The sequence below is a fragment of the Passer montanus genome, unplaced genomic scaffold, assembly GCF_014805655.1.
Source record: "Passer montanus isolate IOZ18808 unplaced genomic scaffold, ASM1480565v1 scaffold83, whole genome shotgun sequence".
NCBI classification, from domain to species: domain Eukaryota; kingdom Metazoa; phylum Chordata; class Aves; order Passeriformes; family Passeridae; genus Passer; species Passer montanus.
The window spans coordinates 407,000-431,757 of record NW_024373590.1 but is presented as its reverse complement, the minus strand read 5'-3'; the positions used below and the strand labels follow the sequence as shown (position 1 = coordinate 431,757).

The 24,758-nt window shown below is 39.9% G+C and overlaps 2 protein-coding genes across 2 annotated transcripts in view; one reads left to right on the top strand and one right to left on the bottom strand.

Moving 5' to 3' along the window:
• Nucleotides 1–789: 789 nt before the first annotated feature.
• Nucleotides 790–8,650, top strand: LOX (lysyl oxidase). Its single transcript, XM_039733133.1, is given in 7 exon segments — nucleotides 790–1,201; nucleotides 1,203–1,507; nucleotides 1,884–1,992; nucleotides 3,295–3,432; nucleotides 5,685–5,841; nucleotides 8,287–8,382; nucleotides 8,531–8,650. Coding segments are annotated over 7 exon segments (1,191 nt in total). The 5' UTR covers nucleotides 790–935.
• A 7,609-nt stretch (nucleotides 8,651–16,259) lies between these two features.
• Nucleotides 16,260–24,758, bottom strand: part of SRFBP1 (serum response factor binding protein 1) — a 65,769-nt gene continuing 57,270 nt past the window's right edge. The window contains exons 5-8 of the mRNA XM_039733137.1: nucleotides 20,977–21,058; nucleotides 19,344–20,076; nucleotides 18,881–18,918; nucleotides 16,260–18,167 (exon numbers count right to left, since the gene is read on the bottom strand). Coding sequence (XP_039589071.1) covers nucleotides 17,977–18,167; nucleotides 18,881–18,918; nucleotides 19,344–20,076; nucleotides 20,977–21,058 — 1,044 coding nt within the window. The 3' untranslated portion in view covers nucleotides 16,260–17,976. The remainder of the gene's footprint in view (nucleotides 18,168–18,880; nucleotides 18,919–19,343; nucleotides 20,077–20,976; nucleotides 21,059–24,758) is intronic.

The window sequence follows — 24,758 nt, the reverse complement described above, 5'->3', positions numbered from 1 at the left end:
CGCCAGCGGCCCCTTCCCCCTCCCCGCCACCCCGTTTCTAGTCTCTCCAGCGCTGATGAGCTAATAGCATTTTTCCTTTGCATACTTTGGCGCTGCCCCACGGCATACTCTGGCAGCCTACGTGTGTCTGAGCGCGCCCGCCCGCCGCAGGCTCGGCACGGCTCGGGGCGCGGGGGGAGGCAGGGCAGGGAGGGAGGATGGGGAGCCCCCGCCGCCGCGCCGGCCCCAGCCGCCCCGTTCCCCCGAGCCGGCAGGCTCGGCACGGCTCGGGGCGCGGGGGGAGGCAGGGCAGGGAGGGAGGATGGGGAGCCCCCGCCGCCGCGCCGGCCCCAGCCGCCCCGTCCCCCCGATCCCCCCCGTTCCCGTTCCCCCCGTTCCCGATCCCCCGAGCCGCCCCCGCGCGGGGCGGGCGGGGGGCGGCCGTGGGGGAACTGTCAGGGCCGCACGTTTCCAGCCGCATTACGTGAACAAATGGCGGGGGTGCAGCCAGCCCAGCCAGCGGGGCTTGTGTAACTTTGCGAGCGTGCCAGCAAGTTTAAAGTCCCTGGTCTCTCCTCCTCCTCCTCCTTCCCTCGCTCCAGACACCAGCGCGGGCCGGAGGACGATGAGAGGCTGATTGTTTGCTCCGGCTCCCATTCGCATCCCCTCGCCTATAAATACCGGGGAGAAGAAAAGCCGCTCTCGCCGCCTCCCCCGGGCCGGGTTTCCTTTCCTGCCCGACCTGCCCGATGGCACCTCCCGGGTGCTGCAGCGCCTGAGACCCCGCTGCCCGCCCGACCCTTCCAGAGGCGCAGCCCGCACCCCTCGGCCTCCCCGCACCCCCCGCTCCGTCCGAGCAGGAAAGGCGCCCCTCGCTCTGCTGTCGCCACCCCACCCCTCCCCTCCCGGTTTCGCCCGTATCTCTCTACCCGCCGGCGCCCACGAAAGCGGAGAAGATGCGTTTCGCGCCGCCGGGGCTCCTGCTCGCCCAGCTTCACGCGTGCATCTACTGGAGCTGCCTCTGGCCCGCCGGCTGCCAGCAGCAGCCGCCGCGCCGGGATCCCCCGCCGCCCCCCGCCGCCTGGAGGCAGCGGATCCAGTGGGAGAACAACGGGCAGGTGTACAGCCTGCTCAGCCTGGGCTCCCAGTACCAGCCCCCGCGGCGCAGGCAGGCGGCGGGGGCGGCGGGCAGCCCCATCCTGCTGCTGCGGAACAACGGCACGGGGCGCGCAGCGGAGCCCGGCGGCCGCCACCTCCGCGGCCCGGAGCGCCTCCTCGGGGGCGCCGCGACCCAGCCCCGCCGGCGGCACCGGCACCGACGGCAACGGGAGCAGCACCGGGGCCGGCAGCCTGCCGCCCCTGGGCAGCTTCAGGCCCGGCCGGGAAGATGTCATGGTAGGAGACGACCCCTACAACCCCTACAAGTACACGGACGATAACCCCTACTACAACTACTACGACACCTACGAGAGGCCCCGCCAGGGCAGCAGGTACAGACCCGGCTATGGCACCGGCTACTTCCAGTACGGTAAGAGCCCTCCTTCCCGCCCGTCCCGTCCCTCCGGTGCCGCTGGCTCCCCGCACGCCGGGGCTCGCCGCCCCGCCCGGCCCTCGCTCGGGGCGAAACCTGACCGGGCAGGCGCTCGCCCGGCTCTCGGACCGCGGGCAGCCCAGGCCCCGCGTCCGGGAGAGGGGCGAGCTGCCGATAAGCCCACCGGGGGTCCGGGCGTCGTGTTTGCGGTGGGGTGTTTGGGACAAGCCTGAGCAAAGGGGAAGGCGAGGCTAACGGAGAGCAGGGGTCCGTAGGAAAACGACGGCTTCTAACGACTGGGATGGTAGCCAAATATTTGCAAACGTGTCCTGGGTTGATCTTACTGTTATGTGGTTGGTTTGATGAACTGCAGGTCTCCCTGACTTAGTCCCGGATCCCTATTACATCCAGGCGTCCACATATGTCCAGAGGATGTCCATGTATAACTTGAGATGTGCTGCCGAGGAGAACTGCTTGGCAAGGTAGGCGTCGTGCCCAGATTTTGCCCAGTTGCTGTGGGTTGCGGTGCTCGTGTTTCCACCTGTGAACACGGTGAATAGTGGAGAAGGGTGAGACAGGAGGGCTCACGGAAACACAGCCCTTTGTAACCTTCTTCCAGGTTTGTGGCAGGTGATAGAGTATGCACGTCAGAAAGCAATCCTGCCATATTAGAGAGACAAGCTGCAGATCTCCTGAAGAACCTACACTCTGTGGAAATCTGTATTACATGTTTTTATTGCCAGGCACACGTGAACGTTTCTGAATTTTGTGAAATGAAGGCACCTAGAAAACCACTTCATTCAGTTGATTTTCATCTCCCTCCTGTACTCCCACAAGCACATATGTTACTTCAAAAAAAAAAAAAAAAAAAATCAAAAACTGAACAAAACCTCTATTCTTAACCAGCACAATTTCCTATTAAGATTATAATAAGCTAATTGTTTCTGGGCCTATGCCTTTTAATGTTTCCTAAAACTAAAATCCCTCTGAAAAGTCTTTCAGAGTCTCTTAAGGGGTTGAAATAACAGCTTTGTTATGAAGTTAAGTCTTGTCCAGTTGGCAAAGAGAGATTTTTCCTGTTTTGTTTGGAATGAAATCAACATGGCTGTTTTTAACCATTTTAACTTGTTTGATACCTTATCATGCAAAACAGATTTATTTATTTACCAGCATCATAAATTTATGTTTCAGGGTCATTCCTGCTCTTCACTTGCAGAAAAAGAAATATGACATAGCAGCGGTTTTTTTTGCTAGCTTCACAGTGGAGACTCATTGAAGTGTTCTTGCTGGCTATTGGTTGATTAAAATATTCCAGTATTTAAAAGAGTGTAGATAATAGCTATGTAGAATAGAAAAACACAGCCTGATGCATAAACATATTAGTTAGGTTTTTTTTTTACAATGGAATCAAACATGTGTTGTGTGATCTTGCATACACAGGGAGTTATTTTGGTTAACAGCAACTAATGAAATGATGGTTTTTGGTACCAGAGTAATTTTACAGCTCAGCAGTGATCTTCTTCATAGAGGGAGTCAGTCAGTGGTCAAACTTCCGTTTAAAAAATTAAAACCAGCTCTGAATTTTACTCAGGTCTTGGTCTGACACCAGGCATTTCCACACCCTATGGAATTCCTCTGTGAATCTCCAGTGCATGAGGCGTATGGAGCATGAAAAGATCTCTGGTACCAGTTACTTCTGAGACAATAGAAAGCATTTTTTCAAAATATTTCTTGCATATACTTATGGCTTTTTCCTTTGTTTTCTTTGATTTGTATCATTGCAGTTCAGCTTATCGAGCAGATGTTAGAGACTATGACAATCGGGTGCTCCTGAGGTTCCCCCAAAGAGTGAAAAATCAAGGCACGTCGGATTTTCTGCCCAGCAGACCCCGTTACTCATGGGAGTGGCACAGCTGTCACCAGTGAGTGAAGTGCCCAGTATGGCATCTTCTAATTATGCTTTTCACTAACAATTGTCACTTACAAGAAAACATTTTCTAAAACTAAAGTGAAGTAGAGAGAAACCATGGGGAAACTTTAGCCTTTTACTATCTGATTAATTTTATTAATTACTCTTTGTAGGTAGTGATAATTACTCTTTGCACAGCCACGTGAAGCAAAGATAGATACAAAGCTTATCCATATGTATGAAAGAATGTGCAGATTAAATACAAATACAAGTCTGAAATGAGATTTCACATTAGCACTTTCACATTTTATTTTACATATAGTCCACTTACATTTAAGTGTAATCAGTAAATAAAAGTCCCAACCATATAAAAATAAATAGAAACCCTAAAGTGTACATTTACTAGAATATTCCCTATAATAGCACCCAATCACTTCAAACAGTGATCCATACTTCTTCAGCTGAATTCAATGAGCTTGTTCTTCACAAGAATGGTCTGATCAATATGGAAAAAGAAAGCTACTGAGTTGACTTAGCTTGACTGACTTTATCCCATTATCAATAATATTCTGTACATATGTGATGATATTTTGACATAGCAGCATTGCTCTAGAAATAGTGTATTTGCTGGAAACACAACAAAGGAAATGTTGTGAACAAACAGGTAACACTGCAAACTTGTACCTTTTTGGAAAACTCATGTGCAGAAGTTTGCAGGTTTGTTCCAGTTTTTGCTACTTCTCAGCAGGAGCAGTTATAAGATACTAGAACTAATTACTCAGAATACTTACTTCCACCTTACTTAAAATATGACTCTGATGCTACAGGTAAATACATGATGACTTAATCTCTTCTAAAAATGGTGTGCAACATGGGTTTGGTCTGAAGGCTTCTGAGCCAATGGAATGTTTCCCTCTAGGTGCAGAGGTTTTAGGTATTGAATGAAAAATTAGTATCATTAGAACAAATTCTTTCAAAAAAGACTCATATTATCAGTTTATAAATCTTACATGCATCAAAAAAGCTAATACTGAATCAAACCTAACAAAAAAGCATCCACAAGTCCTTTAGTTAACATCTATCCCTGAAAAAAATCTCCACCAATAACAAATCCCCCAACCCTCATGCCTACAAACTTGATAAATGGATGAAATGGGTAGAGAGCAGTTGAAGTTTTCTATTTGTAGAGCTTACTGTGCCACGACAGCCCAGCTATCACTGTCCAGATGCAAAATGTCTCTGATGTTGATTCAGTTCTTGGACAGAAAATACATTGCCTGCAAAAAAAATGCATCTCTCGTGATCATTTCCATAACAGTGAAGCAAACTCATTTGGAAATGAGCCCTAACTGCCAGTTGCTTTGGCGAGCCATCAGACCTCAGTGTTAGTCATCATCGTCTGAGGATGTGTTCTGGATGTGCCTGCTTGTGTGCTGCTTTGTTTTACCAATACATTTGAGTTTTATTTAATTAGGCCTTTCTCATATACCTCTTGAGCTGATAGCATTCAAAAGTAATGACAGCCAAATCCTGCAAAGACACGGTTTATTTTCCCACACATTGGAAAGGGTGAAATTACAAGAGTACAAGGTGTTAAATCTCCACAGTAAGAGCTAGAAGTCACTTTGTGTGAAAGCAAGAAAAATGCATCACTTTGCCCAAATCAAAAGCATACACACTTCTGAAATAGAGACAGCATTACGTACAGACTGGAAAAATAGCTGATATTGAATTAAATCTGCATTGCCAGTACAGAGAAGCTTTCTTTATACAGATTTTGCCTTCACCAATGTTACAAATGTGTTACATTGGCTGAGGGCCAGGGAAATGTGAAACCAAATTGTTGGGGTTTTGCTAGCAAGTAGCAAACTTCCATGGAATTTATGGTATGTAAGGTAAGCATTCCTAACAAACCCCTGGTTAAAGACACTTATAAGATGTTAAATTCAAATATGAAGTACTAAATACTTGCTATTGTTGTTGGAAAAAAGGTGAAACAGAATTTTGGAAAAACAGTGCTACTATGGAGTCTTTCCCATAACAAATTAAAAACTATTATTTATTTATAGGATGACATGTGGTATTTGAAAATGAGAGTAATGAAAATAATTAGTGGTCAGTAGTAGAAAAGTATACTAACACACAGGTTTTGGGTAGTAAATAAAATTTGTCCAGATTTGACAGGATGTAGATCAAACAGGAATATGTGAAAATGCTATTGATAAGATCTGAGCCATCTCTAATAATGTATCTGTGGTTTAACAGACATTATCACAGCATGGATGAATTCAGCCACTATGACTTGTTGGATGCAAGCTCACATAGAAAAGTTGCTGAGGGACACAAAGCAAGTTTCTGCCTTGAAGATACTTCCTGTGATTATGGATATTACAGGCGGTATGCGTGTACAGCACACACACAGGTAGGAGTTGCTTGGAGACAACCACGTGTTTGTGTTTGGGTAACTTTTCTGCTAATCACCTGATGCCCTAAATTAGCTGATGCCCTAACTAGCTTCTGGAATCCCCGTTACAGAGACCAGGATACTAACCTGGAGATGGTAATTCACCCACCTGCTGTGGGTTTCTTGCTAAAGGGCAGTGACACTCCCTAGCGTAGCACCATTGCTGACTGAACTATATTAAAACACACCACAAGCTCTCGTGGCAGTAGGACTGGTCGGGCTTGCTAAGGGGCACTCCAGACAGCCCATAAAGAAGCTGTTCCCAGTGCTCATCTCCCCAAACTGATGTCACTGGCTGGCGCCAGAGTTCATAGCCGTTGTTTTCTCCCTTGTGAAGTCTGAAGCTGTAAGGGGCTGGATTTTTCTAACACCCGCAGCTGCTGGCTGGCAGCCTGGCACAGTAATCTCAGAGTATTGTTCTGTGCCCGTGCAGCAGGAGGCTGTTAAAGAGAATGGCACCTGCCTGGATGTTATGATGTTATGATGGGCCATGCACAAACGTACAGCCAGGTGCCAGGGGGCCCGTGCAGCAGGAGGCTGTTAAAGAGAATGGCACCTGCCTGGATGTTATGATGGGCCACGCACAAACGTACAGCCAGGTGCCAGGGTAACATGGAAAACGGAACATACCATTATGATAGGCAAATACATGCAAGACTCCTGCCTTGAGTATTGCATCACCACCTCTCAGAACTGCTAAAGAAAAGCTTAAAAAATCCTAACCAGCCAATCCCAGCAGAACTAGGTTGATTAGCAATGTAGTATGGCTAAGAAATTTCATAGACTATTCCATTTGGAAAACCAGAAGTTAGACCAAGATTTGACTGGTGTATTGAAAGAAGAAATTTTTGATATTTACTGACAATAGTTGATGTTTCTGTCAATATATGAACTGAAGACCTGTCAGGCAACAGCTTTAAAACACAGAGGAGTGGTCTTTGGACACATGAATGAAGTATTAAATTCCTTGCCATTAGATGTTGCACAGATCAGAAATCTCCATGGGATCAAGAAGAATTTAGACAAAATAACAGATGTTATTAAACACAAAAATCCCATGCCTTAAATACAGTTAAATGCCTGGTGGAAGGAATTTGCCTGACATTACACATCCCACTCCTTATGCTCTTTTCTTGTTAGGCGTCTGCTGCTGAGCACTGTCAGAGACATGACACTGAGCTTTGCTGGATCTGTGGTTTAACTCAATGTGGCCATACGTACACATAAACCTGTATCCCTTATTCTGCAACTTTTAATCTAGAAGGTAGTTATTCTGTCACAGAGAAATGACAGCCATGTTTCCCTGCTGACTTGTCCACATTTGAATTTTAACTATAATGAATGATCTGCAATATATAGAGGCTTTGAAGAGGTTTTACAAATACTTTTTCTACTTCTGTAGACTATGACATCTAACTAAGCAACATACATATTTTACAGCTGGTGTATTTGTGTCACTAGAATCATGGCTGTGTCAGCATTTCCACTGGAAGCCCATATTTCAGGGGTTTGTAATTGGACTGTAAAACTTTCCTCCAGCCTCAGACTTGGCACAAACACACAAGAGTCTGAGCTGATCACCAGCTGGGTCAAGAGGGAATTCCTGCAGGACTTGGGTTTTCTGCACTCTGAGTGTTGCCAGAACAGATCAGCTCTGCCTAGAGCAATCTGTATTGGCCACAGCTAAAGACACTAGCTTTGAACCGCCAATACATTCATATGTGGGGATTCTTACTCATGTTCCTAACAACAAAGAATTTTTAAGAAAGATGCATCTGGAACAAAGGCTACATTTTCAGTTCCCTCAGATTCTTGTATCACTATTTGCCTGTAGAGACACCATTCCCATGCAAAGCTCAATGTGAAAATGGCCCTTACCCCTACTATTCAAAGATGGCACATTCATAGCAAAAAGTTGCATCTTTCCTAAGGGTAGAGAGAGGTTCCAACATGGTGATCAAGTCTGTCTGTACTCATGACCGCAGAAGATATTCACTCAACATTTATAGATCCTTACCTCCAGTCTGTGGTCAATTTTTATTGTATTCTGATCTTATGTGAAGAACAGGAAATAATATCATCAACAGTTTTTACATAAAAGGAGTACTGTAACAAATGATTATAAGAAAATACAGATACCTCACAGATGAACAACTGTCAATATTGTAGGTGTTTGTTATCCAGTAGTGATAAAGGGCAGTCTAAGTGGTACATTAGACCTAGGTGTTCTAGTTTAGACACACAAGTAAAATGCCAGCTAAAAATAAGATTAATTTTCTAAGTTAATTTTCTCAGTGAACTGTGATAGTTAAGTAACTTCAGTCTGAGTGTCCCTAATGTCTATAATGTCACCGTTTCTAAAGATTAATGTTTTTTCACATCAATCTTTACTTCATTCTTGAGGGTCTGAGCCCTGGCTGCTACGACACTTACAATGCTGACATAGATTGCCAGTGGATTGATATTACTGATGTAAAACCTGGAAATTACATTCTGAAGGTAAGCGTACTGGGAAGGGGGAGGTTTTTTTTTGGAGCTTTTTTTTTTTTTCCTGTTTAATGAAGCAAATCATTTGCATACATGCTTTGGCATATAAGTTACCAGCTGAAGCATGGCAGCAGACAGCAGTGTGCTCTCTCCCCTCCAGGTGAGTGTAAACCCCAGCTACCTGGTGCCTGAATCCGATTACTCCAACAACATCGTCCGCTGCGACATCCGCTACACGGGCCACCACGCCTACGCCTCTGGCTGCACAATTTCACCGTAAGTGCCTCCCCACTGCAGGTTTCTCTGACACTCTGCCCCACTGTCAGGATTTTGTTTTGTGGGAGTCTTAAAATTTGTGGGAATTTTGCTCTGGCACTCATGCCGTTGGAATATGTCACACTTTCCAAAACTGCTGCTCCTGTCTGCTCTGCCAGATAACAACCTTTGGCTCACACACCTTCTTTTGTACTTGCATCAGGACCTTTCTAGAATCATTCAGTGCCCTTTTACAGCACCCACATGCAACTGAGCAGCTATAGTGCTCTTTAACACATCTGCAAAATCCCACACGTGTTACTTTGCTGCTGCTGCTGCCTGCAGAGCAGCCATCCTCCCTGAAACAGTTCTTTCACACATCCTTCATTTACAGTTTTGCTCTTTAAAAGTTTAAGCAACGCCAAAATTGTGCATTTTTTACATTTTTTCCTCCAAAAAGGCAAATTCATTTAATAAATGTCCTCATGGTCTACTGTACCTTAGTATCTGTGAAAACACACAGAGAAAGCAGTCTTCTGTAACACAGAGGTAAGCAGATCTCAGAACACTGTGTAAGTTGCTCACATGAAATATTTATCAAGAGACTTGGCTTGGATTGTATAAGGAGTATTAACATTGTATAGAGCTTCATATTAAACAAATTCCAGAGCAGTCAAGGAAAAACATATGACCAGTGTAGTCTTCTATAACAATATCAGTGAAACAAATAGACTGAATTAATGTGACTTTTTTAATTAGCCTGTAAAATATTCATTTCTCACTTTGCATTAGGAAATCAGTAGTTAAATGAGCCAAACTTACATTTCATGCCTTTAACTTCTATGTTACTGAATACATAGAATAATAGAATAGTTAATGTCAGAAAAGACCTTTTAGATCATAAAGTCCAGCCATCAACCTCAGATCAACACCATGCTTACCATTAAACCATAGTCTCAAGTGCCATATTCACACTGCTTCTGAACACTTCCAGGGATAGCGACCTCACCACTTCCCTGGGTATTCCGCTCTAATGTTTCACAACCCTTTATGTGAAGAAGTTTCCCCTGCTATCCCATCTAAACCTCCTCTTGAGGCCATTTCCTCTCATCCTGTCTCACTGGTTACGTGGGAGAAGAGACCAACCCACACGTCACCACTGCCTCCTCTTGGGGTTTCATAGAGAGTGATGAGATCTCTCCTCAGCCTCCTCCAGGCTAACACCTCATATATATTTTTATAGGTACAAGTATATGTATATATATATATATATACACACACACACACACACACACACATATATATATATTTATGAATGTATGTATTTATGTAGCCCATACTTTATATCTCTCTCAGGTACATGTTCATGCAGGGCTAGGGAACAAAATGTCTGTTACTGTTGGCTGGCTTGTGCTTTCAAGGTGACAAGTGGGTATTCAGCAGTTCCTCTTTCTGTGCGTGCCTGTTCACCTGCATAAAATGATTTATCTTCTTTCAACAGATACTGAGAAAGATGCAAGAAGTGGATGAGATGGTGACAGATGTTTTGAACTGAAGTGTCATTATACAGACTTCACTAGGATGCAAACAGTATAGAAACAAAGCTACAGAACATACACAGATACACCCACACACCTTACGTGACTTTGAAGCACTTCTGCTGCTTCTCAGCCAAAACTTAACTGGATTTTAGGAATCTAAATTGGCATTACTTGTGTTGCTATTGAAATGCGTGAAACTGGTGCTTCATGTAGAGATATTTTAAATTTTTATAATCTAACTCATTCATAAAAACATGGGACCATTTCTTAGCTCCTTCCAATTTGGAGTTTATGTGATAGTAGACTTCAGTGGGAATATTACTGGTGGATGAGTTGAACATATTTAAAAATGTAGAAAAAAATGTATGCAAAATGAATTAAATAAAACTCAAGAGAAAGTACTAATGTCAGCTATCTCAGAAAAGACCATAATGAAAAACAGATTAAGAGTGATAATACAGTACTATTAAAAATTCTTGCTAGGACACATTGATATGAAAGAGAGAAGTATGTTCAGTTTTCAAGGAATATTAACATATAGCAGAGAAATACATATATATTATATATATCAGTTATACCCCCGCAAGAAAAGTTATGTTTACATTTTTAATACATTAGAAGTTTTTCCATTTTCTTAAGTGAAAAACAGATGGGGTTTTGAAATACACCTTTAATCTGTGAAAATTAATTAAACAGCTTGCCCACCTTTATATGTTCAATAAATTTTTCAAAGTGGGACTTTTAAAAAAGTTCCACAAACTTAATGTGGATAAAAGATACCGGTTAAGAAATGGACTCTTGATGAAGAGTCCCTGATGTGGTCATCTATGAAAAACATCCAACTTGAACAGGTTAACCATCAAAATAATACAGGCAATTAACTCAGGTGGCACCACAAACAGAAGTAGGTCAGAATCTCTTACAAAGTATTTTTAGCGTGAACAAAACCTACTACCTGCTTCCCCCTTAAGTACTGTAGTTGACTTTAAAATGTATATCTCAGTATTCAAAATAACAAATTTGAAAATATACTATGTAGAGAGGAAGAGCAAAAATCAGTGTATTTGACATCCTACTTTAGGCTGTTCAGGAACTAAATGCAACATTGTTAAGCGGACAAACTTCCAGCCCAAATTAAGGTTTTTGCTGAACTGCTTAACTGGTGCTGGGTGTACTACTCCTCCTCCCATCCCCAAATTATTTTGCTTTTGCAGTGCACCCTGCTGTAAGCTACAGTAGCTGTGATTTTTGTTTTAAACTGTGAAATGACATATCACAAGGGGATCTGGCTTTTTTTTTTTTTCAGAAGATTTCTGATCATGTAAAATGAAGAATCTACTTTTGGAGCAATGGGACCTAGAAATATTGATTGGTGTTCATTAATTTTATCAGCAGTTCAAAATACCTAATGAAATATTGGAAGCTCAATAAATTAAAAAAAAAATAGAAAAAAATGTGCTATTCAATATAGTTAAAAATTAAAAATCTGAGGAGTATGGAGAGGTTTTATTATCACTATTGAGAATACTTCAGGTAGTATCTGGAAATATTTTATACTTTGGGACCCTATGGATTTAATTTGGAATTTTGATGAATTACCATAATATCCTTCACAGATCAGCTGTTCTTTAGTATATTAATTTATTTCCACCTTAATCATAACTTGGTTACAAATTTGCACAATCAGAACTTAAAAGGAGCCTGAGAACGAGCAGCCTGGTGATGTCCACCCACCAGTGGGAGAGGGTGCGGAATAATTTAATTTACACCTGCAGGTCCCTTCCTGTTTGCTGCAAGATCTATTTTGGCAATCTGTAACTAGTACGGGCAATGAACAGAAGCAAAATTTGGAAACTTGATTTATGAGAAGACCATTTGTTACACATGTGTGCAAAAACGAGGGTCTGTTTAAAGTCTAGGCTTCTGAAATCTCAGCCCAGAGTTCTTAGGTTTAAGAGGTGGTAAGGGATGCAAGCGCATTCACCTTTCTACAGACTTAGGTCAAAACTGGGGTCAAAGTCCTGAGAGCAGCTTGGGCAATGGACACAAAAGCTACTGAATGGAAGCCAGGCTGTGGGCACGGGCTGCTTCCTGGGAAGAGGTGGTGCGCTCGTACCTCATGGTGCCTGATGCTGAATGTGGGATATGAGAGCACTAACTGGAGCCGGAGCAGCCGCGGGAAGGGGGGTACCCTCGCGCGTGACACACTCACCTGCTCTCACGTCTGTGCCCAAACTACTTGCAGAACTCCACTGAAGTCAGCAAGGAGCCAGAGGGGCCTTGAGCATCTGTGTGGGTGGAACAAGTGGGAATGGCCTCGTTTGGAAAGGTGTTGAATGCTGTAACTTTGAATATTGGGGATACTGGAGCTACAAAAATGTAGCTTTTTTTTCCGTAGCAAAATATTGTATTTGTTTTGAAATGTGTGTTAAGCGACATGACATTGATGTACAATAGCACAAAAAATTGCCTAAAACATGAACAAAAAACCAAGGGATTTTAGGATTAAAAAAAATGAAGGAATGTGACTTCAACCCTGTCTAACTATAGTCAATCACAATGCAGTTAGAAGTAGAAGAGTTTATTATATAGCATGTGTAGAAATAGTTCTAACTAGGGGAGCACCACCCAATATTTTCAGTATCTTGGCTCTGCAGATTTGACACCTTATTTTTTGTGTACTGGAATATGTTTTTGGGATTATGTGCATTTTTAGAAACTGTTTTGGAAAGTTTTTATTTTTACAGCAAATTGTATTTGGAGTCCATTTTACCAGACATCAGGCTTATTCCCTTATCTTTGAAATGTATTGACATTGGTCTCAGTGGGAGCAAAACCAGATTTAAATTTTGTGGGATTTCTACTACAAATTTGCTGTCTTGCAGTCTCAAATTTCTTCTGAAAAGCCAGAATGTGTAAGTGTGTGTGAAACAATAACCTCCCACACTTCAAATCTTTACTTATGAATTGCACATAAGGAACATAATGTATGTCAGGCTCATTAGAGGAAGGGTTTGTTATATATATTTTTTTTTTAATCCTGAAATACATTTGGTATTTGTGTATTTCTAGATAAAAGTGTAACAAAAATGACAGACTGGTCACCAATGGAACCAAAACATTGTGTAGATGATGTTTTTGTGTTAGGAAAAGTCTACTCGGTTTTTTCTGCTCCAGAATGAATGCACATATCAAATGTATCTTCCTGTTGTCATTCATGCATTGTTTGCAGTGTGCTCATTCAAAACCAGCAGGGTGGTTTTCATAAATGAGACACTGAAAGGTGGTTTATCCTGTGTCTCACATTTATGCCAAAAAGGCATTTTCATTTTCTCCAAATCCTAAAAGGTGCTGAAAGATTTTTAACTTGAATTAAAACCAAAGAGTATGTAATTGGGAGGTTTTTATTATGCAACTAAATGCTACAGATACAGTGAAATGCCACTTATTTTTTGCAACTTTCTTGAAGACTTTTCATTATTTCCCTCACTTTTCTTCAAAGAGTCTTAATTTCAATAACTTTGCATCTTTATCTGAAGAGCTCTAATTTATAATATTCAGGCACTAGCTTTGTATTCTTCACTGCACTTTCATATTTTTGTGTTACCTGCCCGTATTATGGTTGCAAGTTTATGTGAAAATGACTTGAATAAAATGTTTCAAGCGTTCTACTTGTCGAAGTATTACAGTATTACTTACTGCACAGGCCACATCCATCCCTCAGTGAGAAGGCTTCAGTTGAGCTTGTTATGTCGACATGAAAATGAAGAAAATTCTGTCTTGCTGACAGTCTCAGAAAAAATGTGACAAGAAGGTAGAAACAAAAAAAATTCAAGGCACGATAAATTACCCCCCACACTACACAAAGGATTAACATGTCAAGGCTTAACAGGAGGAGGCATATGGTTCATCTGGACACGCAATTTCCCTACCACATCGGTCTTGGTGAAAACAGGAACTTAAAAAGCACTTTCAGAATTTCTGCTCCAAAAACTATGCTTTCACAGAAAGAGCATTTGAGCAGCACATGGTAGGAAGTCTATGTACTCTAGAAAACTGACTAACAGATTAAACATGCAGTTACTCCAAACACATTTTATCCTGTTTTTTACATCCTCTGAGTTCAAGCCAGTGTCCTGCTGCCTCTTCAATCTGTATGCTAAACTGATGAAACAGTCTGAGTTGTGAAGCATCTTCTTGTCCCTTCACTGAGGGACTACTACAGAAGAGAATAGTTAAAAAGAGACTTGGAGTCTAAATAGTTTAACTTAATAGTTAAAAAGAGTCTTACTGGAGACTTGTTTCAGTAAGAAGTCACCAAACACATAAATATCAACTAACTGGCACACTTGGCTTCAAGTAAATGGAGACAAAACTGATGTAATATCTTTTAAAATTCATAAAGGTAGAATTATTTCAGATATAACCCACTTTGTGTAATGTTTCTCTATTTAAAAAGTATTTTCTATCCTCCTACTTGTTAGAGCTAAGAGCTTCAAACTGAGAATTTCTGCAAGTGCTATTCCCAGAGCACAGAACCTGGAGTGGATCAGCTTCTGTGCAAATACAAAAATTTGCAGAAAGCATATTAAAATCTATTAAAAATAAAGTATCTCCTAATTTCCACATGCCTTCTACCCCCATTCTGCTCTCATTTTTACATTAGACCACCTGCCTAGTATCACAAAATGATCTACCACCAGTAGATCTACCACCACTCACAAAACAGCTCCAGAAAGTATTGATGTAACCAAATTTTCATCCAAGCCTCATTTTTTTTTGATCTAACTATTCCATAAAAACTGATTAAATAAATATTTATGCCTGTTTGGAAGTCTACAAAATGGTCCCATCAATAATACACCTCTTTGCTATTAACAAAAAACAACAATCACATTTAAATTAGTGATGACTGTCTTAAGAGATACTGAAAAATCTGAGATTGATTTGTTGGTAAGCATGAAGTGAAAAAATTGTGCACCTGAAGCAGCCTAGTAGTATCTGACAGTACGTACCTGGCTAAGGACATTTCTTCTATGGTATGGTATTGACCTGAAAAGCATGGTTCCCAACATTTTAAAATCTAATCATTACAGAAAGAAATAACTATAAAAATGTCACTATAAAAATAAATTGCTAGTACTTTGTGAGAGGTCTCTGTCTAAACAGCGCCACTGATATGATGTAAGTTAAAATCACATATATGCTGAAAATGTTGTTATAAAAATGTGCTAAACTTTATCAACAACCTCCAGGGTATTGACCTGAAAAGCATGGTTCCCAACATTTTAAAATCTAATCATTACAGAAAGAAATAACTATAAAAATGTCACTATAAAAATAAATTGCTAGTACTTTGTGAGAGGTCTCTGTCTAAACAGCGCCACTGATATGATGTAAGTTAAAATCACATATATGCTGAAAATGTTGTTATAAAAATGTGCTAAACTTTATCAACAACCTTTATCAACAAGCTCACTGGGTTTATCAGTTCATACACAAATTGCCCAGTAACATGTAAAAGACATTATCAGCTCTCCACCATCACTACTAATTTGTATAATATATTAAGACTGTGATCCAGGTGAGTCACTAAGCACCAGTAGAAAGTAGCAGTAACCCATTAAAACATGAAGTAATGCCGGTATCCTAATCTATTTTCTCTCATTCATGTTCAGAGTATGTTATCTGTTTTATTTCCTTTAAAGTAAGAGCTCAGAATATTTTTGAAGGAAAAAAAAAAAAAAGAGATGTTTTGATAAGTCAGGCTTCCTTCAGGGAGAATTCTGTGGCCACAAATTACAGCTGTAATAATTCAGTAAGAAACTTGCTCTAATGCCAAGATAAACCAATGCTCCTATATCTTTTAAGCACATGCAAAAAAACCATTTTAGAACATTGGCTCCTTAAAGTCTTGAGTTTTTTTTCAAGCTATTTGCAATCTTTAAGTTTTTGATCCTTAAATAGGGTACTCATCTGCTAAAAGTAAGCTAAGTAGTCCATGTTACAACTGATGACACCTACCAAGACATTTCTCGTGCCTTACACTGGAAGCAGAGAAGTCACATACCAAACCTTTGTTTGTTGTGGCACTCATCTAGGATTTATTTACTTGTTGTATTTAAAGCTTTAATTTGCATCTGAAAATCCTGAAGTTTGTAGAAAGCAGGTAAATGCGTGGCTTTTTCTGTGAAATATAACCTTACAAAACCACAGTAAACATTTTTCTATGCTTCATTTTGCAAGTTTTGGCCTTCAATACTGTTCCATATGGTACAGTGAAAATAACAGCAACAAAACCACTTTGAAATGGAAGATGGTTTGAATTTCTCACTCCTCTGGGAGGCAATGACATTAAAGACAGTATTACATATACTGACATTTGTTCAGTACATAGAAAAGAAAGCCTAACTAGTGAGGCAAACCATGCCTAAATATTAATCCAGAACAGACCAACTTGAAGGTTTTGTCCTCAAGAACTTAACACAAGATGGGATGTGTATAATGTAGCATTATCTGTGCTTAGTCCAGGGCAAGGATCCTCATACTGCTGGCAACATTTTCTAATACAGCCCAGGAGGCAAAGAAAAACACTAGGCTTTTTCAGACTGCAGTATGTAGGAATATGTCATCTACGCCTTTAAGGATGACATACTCTACAAGTTTCCAGGGATGTAAGAGCAGACAAATCTGAAGAAAGGAAATTGATTGATCAAGGATTATTAAACTCCATAAGCTACAATATCACAAGATGTCACTGCGCTGTGAAACTGGAAGCTTGAAGAGATGGATGTTGCATGATGTATCACTGTGTGCTCCTTCTGTTCTTAAAGCATCCTTTTTTAACTAGTTTCAAACATACTAGGTTAGATGGGCCTTTGAGGTGATGCAGGGCTTTCCTCAGGCATCTTAAAATGCTACATGAATAGTACAGTCCAGTCATTTACCAAGTTTATGAATTAATTTGATTATGAAAGGTAACTATATTTAAATAAACAACACTATTAAAGATTAATTACATGTTCAGAATTTCCTTCAATTAGGTAATAGAAAAAGCACTTGAAGTATTCAATTAACTTTTTTTGTCATATTCTAATCAGAAGAACTCCCAGTGTCAGACTGGCACTTAAAAGTCAAATGCTTCTTAATGTACAAAGTTTCTTCACATTTCCACATTCTTTCAGAAAGTGGAAGACACACATGTTGAAAAATCCAGACGTAACTACCAGAACAAAGTATTAAAGACACCTCTTAATTTCTTCAAATTGGCAGTATAATCAGAGGACAGAGATCACAACTTAAAAGCACAATATTTTATTCTCTACAGAAATTTTCATATTATGCTCAAAATGGATTGACTTTTCCAGCTACATGATACACTGATAAATTTATAAATTTAAATTTTAAGAATCTTTTACTTTGTCTGGGTTGAGATATGACAACCTTTCTTCTGACAATCAAGTTCTCATATAAAGCACATTTTTTTAAATAAAAAAAACAAACCCTTCCAAACTCCTCTCCAAAGAATCTATACTATTTCTACAGGGCACAAATTATGCTCCTAAAAACCCTTTATTCACGTCAGGGTATATTTCATGAATGGTGGTACTGCATAATGGGACTTATGAACCAAATGGCCATTACATTAATCACCAGACAGCACGAAGAATGAATGAAACAATCTTGATATTCTATGATGGTAAATAATAGTTGCAATTTTGGAAGTTGCAAAGGATATGGACAGTATAACAACGATGTTCAAATAGTAGCTGCAAAAAAATTTTTCTTAGAACCCCCATTTACATATAGTCTAGTCATCAAATTTAATCTTTTTCCCCTGGAATGCTGTAATTTGAGACATTTGCTCTCTGCGTTTCCTGCTTGCTTCCCATGAAGGATGAAGAGGCTGCTCCAAAGATGCTTTCTTATTGTTGCATTTAATATCCCCTGAAGCTTTTGCAAATGGCTTCTTCTTAAGCTTTGTTTCATTTTTAAGAAAACCTGCGCAAGTAAAAAACAAAACATTAACCACATCAGGAACCTTCATAAAAGTACCCCAAATCCCTTGGGATTGCAGATATTTTCAAAAATTTCATAATGAGACATGGGGAACACCGTTATCTGAATATTCACAGCAAGATTTCTTCATCTTGCAGCCTGGTAAGTTGCCACTCAGTAGGCTGCAGATAGTTAAGATTTATTAATACTGACTAAACTCTAAATTTGTGTAGACAAGCATTCAGCACAGTGCAAACTTTTTTCTTCACAATAAACCAATGACTGTTACACAATGTAACTCAGTATGACTGGAATTATAACCTCAGTCTAATGAACTTCAAAATGGTACCACAGAATATAAACTGAATAAAATATTCCACATTCAGGAGCTATGGAAGAAATTTCTTGAGATAAGGAACTAGATATATATAACAACCTGGTACCTTTACCTGTGCATAAGTAATGCTAACTGCTTGACAGACAGAAAAGCATTTCCAGTGTTAAGTATTTCTAATATGAGAAAATAGAAAATAGCAGACAATATCTACATATTAAAATGAAAGCTAAGCAGTTTGACCATTTTAACAACAAATGTTAAAATATGTGCCACAAACTTGAAAAGAAACAAATACATCCCATCATGAATAGACTGCAGAGGCAACAAAATTTCAAAATGTTTTTTCTCTCCTAATTTTACCTGGTAAAGTAATACATACCTGTTCTTTCCTTTTTGAGAGGCTGGTGTTTAGTATTTCTAAAAAACAAAAAGAGAAATTAAGATTTTTCAATAAAATTGTAAGATTACAAATACCTGTGAATAAAGAATCATCATCACCAAAACACTCATGGAGTAACTTCAAATGTAACATGTGAGCTTCTTCAATAGTGCTCCACCCATGTTAATAAAGAAGTAGAAAGAGAAATATTCAGAAGTGATTGAATTTGGGTTTAGCTCTAGTTAGGAATCCTATGCATAAATCAGTGCTATTGTGAATATAAAAAATTGTCAAGAAAGCTTAAGAAGACTAGTGAGTAGTTTCTGTGAAAATGTTTTGAGGTTTGATGGGCTGAAATTCTCTTTGTTTAATAAGGATTACTAGAAATTACAACTAGAAATCACATTTCCATTGCCATGAAGGAGGGAAGGAATGGAAAACATAACATGGGGAAGAGGTTTACCTTCTGTTCTGAGATTTCTGATTGGTGGTAGACAAAGAACTGCAGAACACTGACTCCAGCTTGCTTGCTTTTGCAAGTGACTTCTTCTCTTCCATGATCAAATCCTCTGCTGTCCCAGTCTCTGTACTCTTCTCTGTTTTCATTACTTTTTTCTGAACACTACCCTTTTCTTTTGTTGAAGAAAAACTATTAACTGCTGCTACTTTTTTCTTCTTTTTTACTTTTCCAATGAAGAAATCATCATTGCTGTCACTGTCAGAATCTGATGATTCATTGTAAAACCTCTCTTCAGTACTATCATCAAAGTATTCCTTTTCATGCTCTTGGTCACTATCATCAATTCTTTCTTTTATTGCATTTAACTTGTTCATACTCATATTTTCTTTCCTTTTTTGATAGTCAAGTTTCTTTTCTGTTTTGTTTTGAGTAACTGTTTGCATTTCTACTGCCTGAAATGAAGGTGTTTCTGGAGCATACACTCTCTCCATTTCCACAGTTTTCTGCTCAGATTCACTCTCACAGAGCTCTTCAACCACTTTGTCAGTTTCTACTTTCATGCCTGGTTTTGTTTTGTGTTCATATCCTTGCTGTTTTTGAGGCCGCTTACAAGCTTGGTCATCCAAGTTGTTATTGGAATGTTGTGCTGATTTAGGCTGTTCTTCTGACTGATCCTTTTTCACAGGAGTGGCTTTGTCTGGGTTCTTCCTTGCATCCTTAAAAGCTTTAACAGCAGCTGTACAAGGGGCAGAAAAATATTTTGTTGCAGCTACATATGAATTATTTTTATATAATAAAACATTTTTGCAACTTATATGTGTTGTATTGAGCATATTTTGAATGTCCTTGTGAAATATAAAGTATTTACATGGGACAAGAGATATCTTAGAATGCAGTAGCAACGAAAGTGAAGGAAAAACACTGAAAATATGATCAATAAATACACTATGAAATTTGGGTTAAACCATGAACTTCTCTTTCAAAAATAATCTGCAGCTGATAATCGTGCTCACTTAGTGTACACTTGTACACACATGTACACTTTGTGTGTAAAATTGCAAACTGATATTAATTTGTTCCTATAAAATTAAATGGGTATTTGGTATGCTCTGTTATTAATGAAGTAACCTTATGACAGTACTACTAAGACTTTACCCATCTTAGCATTAATTTTAGGTGGAAAATTCCAGTTTCAAGAGAGTAAGAGAAATCCTAAATAACCAGGAAAGATACCCTAAGGATTCTGAAGACAGTTTTCAGGGAAAATTAAGAAAGTGATTTGTAAAACCTTTTAGGTGCCTTTGAAAATCCAATTGTAATGATCCATTTATGTTCCTATTTAATTCAGAAACATTCCATTACATCTACTGGATTTTTAGAATTCCCATTATGAGCTCTGTTTGTTCAATACCCTATATTAAATAAATGTTGTATTGCATACAGTCACATATAAATTTCAACCCATACAGATGGTTTGAAGTTTGTGGCTTGGTTCACTGCAGCTAGTTAGGCTAATTACACAACCTTTTGGTTTTTGTGGGTTTTCTACTTTTGTTCGTGTCAGAAATATAAATGAACAAGGTAACACACAAGTAAGCTACAGATAAAATAAAAAATTCAATAAAATGTTTCATACCTTTAAGTTCAACAAATCTGGGCTTCAAGGTGGGGTGTGTTGCAAGTCTTGCCATGGCTCGCTCAGCTGCAGTACAGTTTGGCTGCACAAGAAAAATTCAAGGGCATGAAGTCACCAGAACAGTCAACTTACACAGGTCTGTATCAGTTATGCTACAATGCATACTAATGTGATTCTCACCAGGAACTGAAGAAGAAAGCTTATGACACTAACAAGTATTTTATTTTTCATGTATTACTGTCATGCTAAATGCATTAAAATCTGCCTGCCTAAACATTGACAGAAATGTAGCAGATATCACACAACACATGATATTTCTCAGGTACTGAATAGGGATAACATGACTTATGTCTTCTTTAAAGCCTAAGAGATGCATTGTTCTCTGATTTTATATTTACTATTTCATACAAGAGCAAAGAAAGTTAATGAACTCACTGAATAAAGAACATCATACTGGTAGAAGGCATTCTGCTTGAAGGAATGCAATAGGTTGCAAGAATCCCATAAAAGTTGGCAAAATGACATAGCAGATATTGAAGGAATACATGTAAACTATTGAAAGGCAAGGTCTAACTTGACCATAAAGACAAATAACCTTAAATTTGATGTGGCAGAATACTGGAACTCTGCAAACTGATTCAAAGAAGAAATATGATCTTGCTTCAATTAAAAAGAGAAAAGAAGGAATTGTTTCTATTCTGACTTCCTCTTTTTGATACTGGAAATCACACGTATGACACATTGTAAAAGCTCTTGTTTTCAGGTTCTTGTCATCACTCCGCTTGAAAAATAAAATGAATGGTATCTAAGACTTTTTCAAATACAGTCCTGTCTTCTGTTCAGTTTTTTTTTTCTGTGTGATTGTTTGTTTGTTTCCTTTTTTCTTATCTTCTTTATTGAAAAAAGGAAAAGCAGGTCCAACAGATTTGTAAAGCACACCTTTATCAGGAAGATTTCTTAAAGCCTGCAGTAGAATTCTCTGGGAGAGAGTGGAAAAGACATACAAAAAGACATACCTTTCTCTCTTCCTCCCAGTGGTACTGCAGTGGATACAAATTGTTTCTGTGATTTCACCTTTGTGCTATGGAAATATCACAGCAGAAGCCACCAGAATCAACAGAGGATGATACTCATAAAGAACCAAACAAGTGCCCTGTGACCAAACCTGAGCTGATTTTGGTGGCACCAACTCAACAGAGCATGCTGCCTCTCCTGTCCTAAGCAATCACCAGAGCAAATGCAGCCCAAGCCCCAGGTGTTACCTGGTAGACAACAAGGAGTAGAAGTGGTACTGGCTCTCTCCTGGGATGGAGTTAACATGCTTCATAGTAGACATGATGGTGCTGTGTTTTGGATTTGTGACTAAAACATTTTAGAGTTGGTAAAACATCAGTGTTTTAGTTACTGCTGGGCAGTGCTTGCACAGCATCAAGGTCTTCTCTGTTTCTTGCTCTGCCCCTACCATAGGCAAGGAATATCCCGGTACAGCTGATCCACATGGACCAAAAGGATATAAAGTCCTTTTCAAGTCATGTTAAACAATAAAAGCTTGAGGTAACAAAAAAGTCTGGGGAGATGTTTGTGGTTATCACGTTTATCCTCCCAAGAAACCATTATGTGAAGTGAAGCTCTACTCTCTGGGATGTGGCTAAACATCTGTCTGGTGATGGGAACTGGTGAATAAATTCCTTCTTATCCTTTTCTTGCACAAACAGATTTGATTTCCTCCTTAAATTATCTTTATATCTTGAGATAGAAGTTTTTCTGATTTCTCCTCTTGGGATGCACTCCCCATCCCACAGGGGCAGGGTGAGTGAGCAGCTGCTGGGTGCTTAGCTGCTGGCTGGGGTCAAACCCCCATGACACACATGATACCCAACACATCAGCAAGTCACACCTAAGCAGCTAATGTGATCCACATAAGACTGCTCAGTGGTGAATGTCACTTGTTTGCATGTCCCTTTTCTTCCAGCAGAACCATGTGTCTAGAAACAGTTATATATCCAGTGCACAGGTCTGAAGGAAACAGAGCAAAAGAAGGCACTACAAATAAACCAGAGTCAATACTTCTAAATGCAGAAACATTTAATTGGTTTGCCAGCCATAAATCTTCTTCCTCAACCAGTGGAAAGCAAATCCCATTTTGTAATTCTTCTCCCCTAGTTTTAGAGCTTATAAAATATACTCTGTGGTCAGCCATATTTCAAGTTTGAAGTGTAGAGCATCTGGGAATTCTAGTACTTTCCTTCCCCCTCAAGTCTCTGCTACTACAACATTATTTCTTCAGGTCAAGAAAAACTGGAAAATTGTTCTCCCTGAAGTCTGTCTACAGAACTATGAACACTGGCCAGAGGAGACAGGTCAAACGATGGGTCCATTTCCAAGGGCCACAGATTGGCTTATTTCCAGGCTAGTTTAGTTTAGCTCTAAGAACTTGACATCTGAATTTTGATCCCCATGTGACAGTGCTGCATGCTGCCACCAGATTCTTGGGACAGAAAACTCACATTTCTGAAGATCATATGCTATTTTCTTTGGAGATTATTCTATAGCTGGAAAATCTATTTCTGAACTTAATTAATATAGTTTTCCCCTCAGCTACTTCCTGTGGGTTTTGAAAGAATATACTATGACGTTCAGAAAGCAGCAGCAGCTTCTGTGCAACATCTGGTGTCTTTTAGTTCAAGTATTTATAGAAAGGCTTTAAGCATATATAGGACAATCCATATGGAATAACCACATTTTTTTCCTTAAGAGTAAAATACTTCACAAACACTACTCAGAGTGATAGCCACCAACTAACAAACACACGATATTCACATTCCCTCAAATTTCTCATTTTTCTGTATACGGATTTTTTGGTTTTGCTTTGGTTTGGGGTATTTTTGGCAAAACCCATGCTCACTTTATTTTCCCTCAAATATTTTCCAGTATATAAAATGTTTTAGAAATATAGACAATATAGAAAAAGACTTAACAAAGAAATGCCAACTGTCTTTACAATCAAGAACACTTTCCCCACTCCTTCCTATCCCTTGGATGTATAATTAGATACTAAAATTGTACATCTTTATCCTGACATAATTCTGCTACTTCTTGTATTATTTTGCACTACTTTTACACAAGAATGTGCTAGTACTTTCTACAGGAACGTTCTTCGTCCTTCAGTGTGCAACTGAGGCACTGGAAAGTGAACAAAGCTACAAAGCAGTGCATAGTCACACTTTGCAGTGAGAAATTTTAAGTTATGTGCTGATTGAGGCTGAGGTAGAGCTAATTTCCTTCACAGGGGCTGGCATGGGGCTGTGCTTGGGATTTGTGATGGACACAGGGTTGATGATACAGAGATGTTTTGTTATTTTTGAGCAGGGCTTACACAGATTCAAGGCCTTTTCTTCTTTAGTACTCCCATGTTGGTGAGGAAATTGGGGTGCCTGGGAGGTTGGGGGGAGATACGGCTGGGAGAGGTGGCCCCAGCTGACCAAAGGGATATTCCAGACCATGTGACATCATGCTCAGTACATGAAGGGGGGCAAAAGGAGGAATGGGGGGGACATTTGGAGTGGTGTTTGTTTTTCCAAGTCACTGTCACTGTTTGATAGGGCCCTGCTCTCCTAGAGATGGCTGAACATCTGCCTGGCATAGGAAGCACTGACTTCATTCCTTGTTTTGCTTTCCTATTGTGCACAGCTTTTGATTTCTCTATTAAATGGTCTTTATCTCAGCCTGTGAGTTGTCTAGCTTTTATCGTTCCAATTCTCTCCCTGATCCTGCTGGTGCAG